Raw genomic sequence first — 10,875 nt, forward strand, 5'->3', positions numbered from 1 at the left:
GGGGGGGGGTCCCCCCCACTGGAAATATCATTTAAATCCATGCTGTGTATTGTAAACCTAATAAGAATATCTGTGGAAGTAGTAAAACATTACAACCCACCCAAAAGAAAATGCTTTTTAAGTGAACAAACATTTTAAGCCCCCCCTCCCTTGCCCTGCTTTACACACAAGTCCAGCGGACCGCAGGAGAGACTGAGAGACATGACATACTGGCAGCTGGATTCACTACAGGGACGTTAGTTGTGAAATGTTGTAAGTAGGCGGTTCAAGGCTATTGAAGTCATGACATAAATGTTCTCTACGTTAGTGAATTATAATGCAACGTTACCTAGCTTGTTTAATAGCTTATTGGATAGAAATGCACGACCGTGTGGTGAACCTATGAACCCAACTCAAACTTAGACATCTGATGTTAAAGATTTGTGTTGCACAGATAAAATGACAGAATAAAGAAAAACAGACATAAGATCCCTTTTCAGTACACCAAAAGTCCTCTTATCAAAACAATTTGGTAACATCTTAATAATAATGGATGCTTAAAAATACTAACGTCAGTATGTCACAGGCCAAGGGGAACAGGGCGACCAGGGACAGTCAGGTGTAGAGTCTCAGGTAAGTGTGTTGAGCTTAGTTCATATTATTGGAGGTGTGTGGCCTTCAGGGTTAGCAGGTGAGTTTTACCAGTGGCTAACTAATTTAAATTATGATCAGCTAATTTAACAAGAGTCTTTAGAGAAGTCTTGCTATTTGGTTGGAGAAGGAAATAAATACAAGTATGGAAAACATGTTTTTCATTGAATCAAGAGAAATACTGAAAAGGATAATAGTACCGTCTCCATGTCCACTACTATCGCTGCGCATCGGAGTGTGAATGTGTGTGCATGTTTTTCTGATGAGCAGGTGGCACCTTGTACGGCAGCCCCTGCCACAGTGTATGAATGTGTGTGAATGGTGAATGTTTCCTGTAGATGTAAAAGAGCTTTGAGCAGTCGTTAAGACTGGAAAAGCGCTATATAAATACAGCACATTTACATTTATTTACATTTACTATTATTAGTCTCGCCTAATCATAGTATTAGGGCTTTCCTCTGTTTACGCATATCCTCTTCAAGTATGATTGTGGCTGGATTATTTATGTCCTCTTCAAAAAGTGCTCTTCAAAAGGTTTTATGGTAATTGCCTCCCAAAACTGTTAAGGAACACACATACTTATTGGGACTTAAGCTTATACATCATATCCCCCAAAGATGGACAAGTCCATACATACCCTCTCATCACCGTGTGTGTCACAACTGTGTGGCGCACCCACTGCTAGCCTACCACAGATGCTGGCGGCAACCGGCTCCATCTAGCCTACTGCTCCCAATAAGTGACAAAAAAACGCCTACATCTTCCTATTTATATGTTGGGATTTGTATAGTCACAGCATGTACAAATTACAAGGTCACATGAGACACAGCCATCTTCCACCCATGTTCAAACTGGGAAATGTATTCTCAGAAGCCGAAGCAAGGTGTAACGTCAATGTACACCCACTAGAGTTTCTCCCGCAGACGGGCTCAGTTCGTTATAAGTGTCTGACTACTTTCTAAAAAATAACCTACAGAGAGATAAGAACATTTTCTGTAACTGTCACTTGACCGTTTATTTTTTTTTATTTTTATAAATCATATCTAACCAACTCTCGTTCACGGAGAAGTCCCGTTCTTAGACCTTGTAAGAGGCATCTTGTTGCCATAAGACGGCGGTTAAAACAGTGAGTTAGAGAGAGAAATGCCGGGAACAGTTTGTTGTGGTGGGAAAGTGTAGCTTAAGGTTATCGGAAAGATATTTAATGACATGTGTAAATATTTAGCTGATAGACAATGTTTAAGAGGCCACACAAGATTTTAGAACAACCAATAAAATGAATCCCATGTTAATCTGTGATTCAAATACAGCGGAGAATGATTTCAGATCAATTCTATCTATTGTATAAACATTGCTCTGAGTGTGTGTGTGTGTGTTTCTTACGTTGGAAAGGTTGGTGGCCGCCCCTATGTGAAGAATGGTAGTTTCCTTGTTGGTAGTTGCTCGGCGGCGGGGCGTTGCTGTACTGTCCGCCGTGCTGGTTTCTGTTCAGACTGTGGCTGAAGGAACAGAGAGAAGACGGTGCGCTGTAAGAATCTAACTCATAACAACAAAAGAGTTTAAGTTTTCGTCATCTTTACACACCATGTTTACGGTAGTCAGGGTTTGCACTTCTAGTCAGGGCAGAAAACCAGTTTTAATCTACCTGTTGAAGCTTCTTTTATGCTTCAACAGCTGGACAGTTTAAACCGTGTGTTCAGACTGAAAACAGCCCAAAGAGCTGTGATGCTTTATGTAACATCATGAAACCCAGAAAGTCACGTTCTGTCCACATCTGTATTTGAAGGCTAATTTAATGCCAAAACACCGGGACAAGCTTTTAAAACTTTGTAAAGGCTTCTGCAGCAACTATTAAAACTTTTATTGTGAAGATCTAGAGGTGAAGAGTAGTAAAACAAATAAATTAATATAAAATCAAGTAAATTTAATAAATACAAAGTTACACAGTAATCACAGCAGCGCCCTGCCAGATGACGACACTTAAAAAGTTGAGTCTGGTTCACCATCAACATGACGTCCCAAATGTCTAGAGACTTTAATTTATTTTTTATTGTCATGGGTCTGCATGCCAAAGTCCATGCCATCGGCAACACACTCCAAGACCTTAACACCGCATAGTGAGTAAATTTCAGACAAACTTGTAAGAAAATGTTTTGACATTTAAAGGGTATCTACCGTTTATTTCAACCTGGACCCTACGTTCCTATGTTTTTGTGTCTAAGTGACTGATTGACTGTGACCTGAGTGACTGAACAACAATCTTTGTATAAACTATTAACTTACGTTGTAGCTTGTTTGGCCGCTGCCGACTGCAGCGATCTCGCTTAATACTGGACCAATGTCAAAGATTGTTGTTCCCATCAGTAATTTCAAGTCCAGGTTGAAAAAAAACAGACATTGTCAGTCTCCATTATGGCCGAGGTGTACAAAGCTGGCTTCTTGCCTCAGACTTGACTTACCACTCATCCCTCGGTCAATCATTTGAAATCAAAGCATTACAAAAGCGATCCTTTTCTTAACAGGTTCTTTCTCCTAGTTTTTCTGCTCACCACCCTCTGAGCACCTGCCTGTGTGGCCCCATCAAGCCACATAACTGCCTGAATTACTGAGTAAACGACTTAGTTTTGCAGAAAAAAAAGAAAAAAGAATTGGAATACATTCTGTTTCTTCAAATCCGTGCATAATTAATTCCCAAACACGCCACAGTCGGACCGAGCCAGATGTTCAATTATTCGCATTTCCTTAATGATAATATCAATGTGTGGAGGAGAGAGCTTAGATCATAATCAAGGATGGCTGGTTAATGGGGAGCGTTCGGAGGGTGGGGGTGCAAACATTTTAACACATTTTCCATTTTAAAATACTGTACTCTTCTCCCAGATATAAATACTTAGTCACTGCGGATTCAGCACTCATCGTTTAACACTTACAAATATCACCATACCCTGCAGGATGGTTTAGAAGCAGGTGGACAGCTTAATAAACTACCGTTTCATTATAGTAAAATCAACACAGGTGACATTTAAACTGTGGATGGACAAAGGAAGACCTTCGAAATGTGCTTTTTGTGGATAATATTTTCTGTTTTCAAGATGTTATTTTCTCACGTAGGGCTGTGCAATTGAGAGAATTTTGATCGTGGTTTTTGGCTCCTCACGATAATATTATCGAGAAAATATGTTCTGCACGTAAACTCTTATTTTGATTTGTGTTCTGAATGACACGCACACTTCTGCCCCTGCCGAAAGCTAAACTCACTCAGCCAACATAGAATATATTCTTTAAGGCTGCAACTTTCACACTGTTTTAATGGCTGTAAAAAATAACTGAGAAACCTACCCCAGAGCACGGAAGCCGGACTGGTTGAGGTGAGCCTGCTGCCTGTGTTGGTTGAAGCCCAGCTGGGGCCTCCATGGTTCCCTGTTCCCCTTCTCCCAGTCTCCTGGCTTCAGGACCTTATTGGGCATCCTGAAAAAATTTGTGAAAGATTTATGTGAAAATACTTTAAAAATCACAGAGAGAAGAGCGCCGTGATCTCTAACTGAGACCCTGCAGACTCTTGTTTGGCTAAAGCGGATGTTTCTCAATTCACCAATAAATGTTGATTTATTGAAACAGAAAATTTATTCAAAATATAACAAAGGAATATGAAATTGTTATCCCTTAAACATAAGGTGTTGGTGTAATGTTCTTTTTCCTCCGATTATTTTAAACAAAAGGACTATTTTAGGTAAAAAGTACACAATAGGAACAATGGCCTCTAACTTATTTATACATTTACATGGACTTAATTATTCAAAAACAACAGATAGACTAGTAACTAATACAAATAAAATAGTGAAAATACCATTCGATGAAAACTGACCACAGGAAGAGATGCTAAAAATCTTCAATATTAAATTCTCAACTGCATCTTAAAATAGCAGCAGATGAGTAAAACTGGACTCCAATCTTTTTAGTATCCTTTGTACAAAACATTACAATCTAGTTAGAGTAGTAGCAGGAGGAGTGTACTGCAGGAACTTTACTGTCGGGTTTTTAAATCAAGTAACTTCTCACTGCCGCTGCTTGACGGGTTAAATAGTGTTACAGTTTCACATTAAGAAAATAATACCCCAATAATGTTTTGTGAACAATTATTCTCTGCTATAGTATTGTCAACAAATCCCATAAAAAGCCCCATAAGCAACAATTAACGCATCCAACAAATAGATTTGCTCCAGCTTGTCTGATAAAAGTGACATAACTGAGACTTTAATATATCTCCAGACTTCAGAAATCTGTCCACACCTGTAAAGAAAGTGGCTTTAATATTTGGGGAAGCATTTCTGAGATAAAGTTCAAGAAAAATCTCTCACTTGGCTCCAGACAGGAGGACTGCCTTGAACACAAAGTCTTCTGCAAAGTGGGGATCCTTGAACTTCACACTGGAAAGCAGAAGAAAATCATTTTCAACAGAGGACAAAAAGAGTCCCATTAGCTCACTTTTCTAAAAGGAAGAATCTTCCCCTTCAACACAGAGATCTGGAGTTTGTGTTGTCTGATGTAGAGGATTATTCTTGTGATGAGGGGTTGTCTTTGTCGGCCTGCCTAGTCCACATTACCTCGTCATTTCCCACATTCCTAAATGTCTTTATTTACTCAGAGAAAGGCTGCATACTGGTACAAGAACCCGTCTAGCCATGTGCCAATTGGTAATGGAATATCAATGATTGAACCAATTTTGTTTCAAAACTAATAGCTTTTTTTTTTTTTTTTTTTAAGAGATTTCAGACATTTAAGGTCAAGATGATGTCTTATAACGTTTGAAGAATTAATTGAAAAATGAACAGATTTGCTGCACTGCTAATTATACACTTCAAAATTAAAAGGATGTGTCACAAGTGTACACACACACACACACACACACACACACACACACGAGAGAGAGAGAGAGAGAGAGAGAAATGGCAGCACAACTTTAAGCATAATGTGTCTATAAATACAACAGGATCCAGCCTGTCAAGCTGCAAATATGACACACTGTTCCACTCTTAAGACTTTAACTTTCAGAAAACAGTAGAAATAATGATGATGATTGACGGTCCTCACCAGATCGCATTGTTCTGTGAAATGTCACGCAGGATTGGGATGGGTGAAGTAACTGGCCTGAGAGATAATTCAGAAAAACAAGTAAATAAACAAACAAGGCGGCGTCGTCACACTTGAACTGGATGACCTTCAGTGTGTAAATGTTATGTCAAAAAACATAACATGACAAAATGTATGAAAGTGAGAATAAAGCAGTCGTTTGCTTACTTATCCGGTAAAATAGGGTTGTCATCAAGATTTAATGTACCTAGGATTCCATGGCACAGCTCTGCCGGGATCTCAGTGTCCTGAAGTAGGGAAAAGTGGAGTTTGTTTCAAGTAAGAAATGATGATTTGATATCTGACTAGCAGAATATACTGTCATTTTTCATTCAACACTAAAACATTAGACAAGCTCACCCTTCATTAGATAATGTGCATCATAGAGAATTACTTCAAGTTGTTTGTGTCCCACTAACAAGAAGATACTTGTCATGAAATTTACTGATCACATTTAGGTTCCCCAGGGGATGAATTATTTCCATTTTGGACAATGTGTCAGCTTTGCACAGAAGACCCTGATAATCTAACGTGTCTACACATGTTTCACTATTTTTTTTTTTTTTTTTACATTTGTCACACCGGCTGTATAACTGTACGTATTTTCTGTGTTATCCTGACCCAAAATGTGTTCTTAGGCTTTGAGTCCATTTTACAGGCCTATCTACAGATTGAGGCGGCTGTAAAAACTTCTTTGTCCGTTTGCACTCAGGTTTTTACGCGCACATTGAAAACCCTTGTAAACAGCTAGATAGATTGAACACACCAGCTGTGTACTATTTTGCGGGGGGTTCTCCCTCCAGAAAATGTTTTAAATTTTTCATCAAATAATTTCGGACAATTATTATTATGATGTGTGCAGTGATTGAGCTTTGTTTATTTAATATCCTTAGTAGCTCCTGCCTGTGTCGTCTAGTTATAGCCAAATCTGATGATTCTGGGTAAAGTTTGCAGTTTACAAGCTGCTGTATTGTTTTGCTTCACTGTTCAGAAATGCTCATTAACAATGCTCATTCACTCAGAGCGTAAATATGAGTCTGAAAAACAATTTGCTTTGGTTTACAAATGCATTTATCATTACATTAATCAACGAGACCAAATCCGACTCAGGCGACACCTGCTCAGCTACACAAACACATCTGCAGCAGAATGACGCAGCAAGTAATGCAGATCTTTTACACAGAAAGTGACTATTATTATTATTATTATTATTATTATTATTATTATTATTATTACTACTACAGACACGTGTTAAGATGAGGCTGTCAGCTGCACGATGCATTATACCAATACACACAAAAATATTTAATATTATTAAAGAAGTAATTAAACAACGCAACTACGAGAAGTTAATGGGGAAACTTGGTACAAAAAGTATATGCATGAAAATATGCTGGAAGTAACATTAAAAGTACTCCCATGTAATGGAGTAATTGAAACTTACTGATCCATAAGGCATTGTCGTTTATGTCACAGCAGAGCAAGAAAGAATAGACGAGCGAGAAATAGTGAGTGCTTTGTTGTTGCTGAAAACATTCAGCTTTTACACAAATAGCTTCTGACCCCCTTCATCGTGTTTAATGTTTCTTTGCTGCAGTCATGTTTCCCTTTTGGGACTCTCACACCGCCTCAAGTTATAGCTCAAAACACATGATTGGCCACTGCAGCGCGAGGTGGGGTTGCGTTCCTCCAATAGTTGAGTCGGTCTCAACTTTTTGCAACTTTGTTTTAGCAGCACCCTCCGCCGCAGCTTAAATGCACTACGCCCATTCAAAAATCAATAGAAAGACGTGTGTTTTTGACGGACGCCCAAGGCAGGTTGTCTGAACGATGCCTAAAAGTGCATTGACTGTTTCAGGCTTAAAAAAAAAAATTCGAAGGGTTTGATTTGAATTTGTTACCTCGTGAGATTCTGTTCGGTAGAGTTCGTGGATGAAGTCGAAGAGTGGGTGAGACCTTCCGAGAAACAACACATCGCTGCCCAGGCTGTTTCTTCTCACTGCAACAGAGAACAGACAGTGGCTGCGGTCAGGGAGTGAAAAACAGTGATTATGTGATAGACTGGTGATAAATTGTTGTAGACTGCATAGTAGAAGAATGGGGAGATGATGAGGACAGACAAGTGAAAAGTCTCACAAACCCACAGAAAAAAAACAGATAATCAAAGGAAGGAAGAAAGAAGATGAGCCAACAGTAAATGTTTTCTGGATATACTCATCATCCAAAACAGAGAGAAAACTGTCTTATGTTAAATAAATTAGATACTTTTCATTGCATCAAATTGTTTTCTTCCCTGTGGTCACAGCAGTGTGTACAATCAAAATATATTAAATGGTTTATAGAGCTCAGGAGTTTGTCCCAATAAAACTACATACATTTGAAATGTGTCACCGTACAGTTGTCCCATAATGAAATAAATGTAAATGGTTGTGGGTCATAATTAAAAAGAAGAGCTACAAGTAAAGTTTTTCTATTATAAAAAGTCATGAACATGTTATAGGCAAGTTCTGAAGCACAAGATTCTTTAGTTTAAAAAGGTCCCATGGCATGAAAATTGTGATAGGGGAATTTGGCCCACCCATGGGAGAGGGACATCATGGCTTTAATACATATTAAAATCAATCTAATCTGAATAATATCTCTTAACAATTTAACAACTTCCAATTTGCTTTCAGTTCACCCTGCTTTGCTGCTACATGTCAAACTTCTAAAGAAGATCTTAGTCGAGTAACACTCGATACGATTTTGATTAATAGATGACCTGATTTACTCGACAGATCTGAGGTTCTACACAAAGAATCGTGCAAATGCAACACTTCAAATCTTTTTGTTTAACCGATGTGCTCATACGTTTCTTGGAAATAAATCATTCAGTATTAAAGTGAAAAATCAACTAATCAACTACAAGAGAGCAGTCCTAGTGACAATCAAATGGAAGCTACGTCTGTCAAACACTCGTCACCTTAACACAAAAACACATTTGTTACAACACAATAAGTTAATAACAAAACAGTAATCTAGAGTTCCTACCTTCCTCGGATGTGAGGTCGGAGTAAACGTCTGCGAGAGCCGTCCTCAGCCGACGTTCATCCACGAAAGGCAACAAGGCCACACCTTCAAAATCAAGCACATATAAAAAGGAATTTAACAACTTGTACTGTTTATTATAAGCTCCACCCACTTGAGTGACATGACTCACGCCAGGAAGAAACTATATATTGGATTTGGGGCTGGGCGATATGGACAAAATCAAATATCACAATATTTTGTACCAGATACCTCGATATCGATACCACAACAATATAGTAGTGTTTTGTTTTTTCTTTAAAAGATTATTTTTTGGGGGGCTTTACCTTTATTGTGTAGAGACAGTGGATAGATATGAAAGGCGGCAAAGATGGGGGATGACACGCAGCAAAGGGCAACAGGTCGGACTCGAACCCGCACCACTGCAGGACTCAGCCAACGTGGGGCCAACGCTCTTATTGGGCAAGCTAATGGCCGCCCCACAATATTCTATTGTTGACTATTATTGTATATTACAGTGTTGATTATTTATCAAATACTCATCATATAGTCATCAGTAATGTGGATATAATGACTAAGTAGGTAAAAGCAAATAATAGAACAGTTACAACAGTCTGGTAAGTTCACAAAATGACATCACCGTAATTTAGCCTTAAAAAACAGGAGAAAAAAAAACACTTATGCCATATAACGATTTCCAAAATCTAAGACGACATCTAGTCTCATATCACGATAAATATAATATCGATATATTGCCCAGCTCTAATTGGATTTAAAGAAAAACAAAAAAACACAGCATGGTAAGGAATTAATGTGTCCCTTGTAGAATACCAAACCAAAAAAGATATAAAATAGCTGGAACTAGACGGTTAGAAATGAAAACTGAGTTTTTTAGTAGGAAAATGACTCACCCTGCCAGGCGTATTTCTTGCCGTTGAGATCAATGGCAAAGTCGTCCGGATAGAAGTCAATGATGGGAGAATCCTGTGTCAAAAGTATTGTTTAAATTTAAAGTGACTTGAAAATATACAACTCTTAAAACCTTGTCCAAGGTTGAGAGAAAACTATTCTGCTACGAGAAAGTCACCATTTAACAAAGAAAATATTTCTGCATCTGTATTAGCCAAACTCTCATATCTTGACTCAATTTTAAAGACTTTTAATTGTCATTGGACTCGACACTTACAGGACTGCTCATGAGGCTCCTCCATGTTGGGGGCAGGAAGTTGCCGCTGGCGGCAGGAAACACTCCCATAAGCTGCTCCAGTGGCTTGAACTGCACACAACAACCACACACAGTAGCGATTTACACACACACTCATACTCAACAGTCTTGTCTCGTCTTTATTGAACATCATTTATCGGCCAATTTTCCACTTCTTTTTGTGATCCAGGACATGATATAAACACATATTTGTATGCTAATGTGAGGTGATAGTAGTGCCTTCTCATTTAATTTCCAAGCACTGTTCTTTCAGTATTTTATCATGCATTCACTTTTTATTTTTATTTAATACAAAAAGACAAATTTCCACAATAATCTGTCCTCATATGGTAATTAAAGTAGTCAGACAGAAAACTAAGCTAGACTTGTTTTTGGTGATTTTCAAGCTTTAGAATATCTGACCTGTGACACAAGATTTCAGCTAATCACAGGTTGAGAGAGAGAGCGAGCGAGAGACGTCTCTAAGAGCCTGATTTAATGGCAGAAAAATCCTGCTGAAAAAGTTGCAATTCCAACACTGGCAACATCTGTCTACACTGCAAATTAACCCAAAATAAAAGGAAGACTGACTGTTTGACAGTAAAGGAAACGCATGTGTCAATATCAGGACATGACCGAAAATGTTGCTGATAGTTAAGCCTTCCGCTAACCGTAGATCACAGCAGAGGCTAATTGAAGTTTACATTCTACAGCGAGTTAAAGACTCAAATCACAGTAGGCCATCTCAAAAAGGCTTTACAAATGAAAACTGCGTCGGGATAACAGCAACAACGAGGATGATTGAAATGAATGACTAGTAGAGGTTACTGTATGAAGAGAGGGGCTGACGACAGAAAGAGGAGAGCTGCTGGAGGGGGGGGGGG

The 10,875-nt window shown here is 38.6% G+C and overlaps 1 protein-coding gene across 4 annotated transcripts in view; it reads right to left on the bottom strand.

Annotated features, from left to right (window-relative positions):
- Positions 1 to 10,875, bottom strand: part of xrn2 (5'-3' exoribonuclease 2) — a 40,933-nt gene that overhangs the window by 13,317 nt on the left and 16,741 nt on the right. For all 4 annotated transcript variants that reach the window (XM_034899350.1, XM_034899349.1, XM_034899353.1 and 1 more), the window contains exons 20-28: positions 9,974 to 10,063; positions 9,699 to 9,771; positions 8,791 to 8,874; positions 7,662 to 7,759; positions 5,929 to 6,008; positions 5,722 to 5,778; positions 4,989 to 5,057; positions 3,970 to 4,098; positions 2,014 to 2,129 (exon numbers count right to left, since the gene is read on the bottom strand). In XM_034899350.1, the coding sequence (XP_034755241.1) occupies positions 2,014 to 2,129; positions 3,970 to 4,098; positions 4,989 to 5,057; positions 5,722 to 5,778; positions 5,929 to 6,008; positions 7,662 to 7,759; positions 8,791 to 8,874; positions 9,699 to 9,771; positions 9,974 to 10,063 (796 nt within the window). The remainder of the gene's footprint in view (positions 1 to 2,013; positions 2,130 to 3,969; positions 4,099 to 4,988; positions 5,058 to 5,721; positions 5,779 to 5,928; positions 6,009 to 7,661; positions 7,760 to 8,790; positions 8,875 to 9,698; positions 9,772 to 9,973; positions 10,064 to 10,875) is intronic.

Source organism: Etheostoma cragini, chromosome 18 (assembly GCF_013103735.1).
Source record: "Etheostoma cragini isolate CJK2018 chromosome 18, CSU_Ecrag_1.0, whole genome shotgun sequence".
In the NCBI taxonomy this organism is placed as follows: Eukaryota; Metazoa; Chordata; class Actinopteri; order Perciformes; family Percidae; genus Etheostoma; species Etheostoma cragini.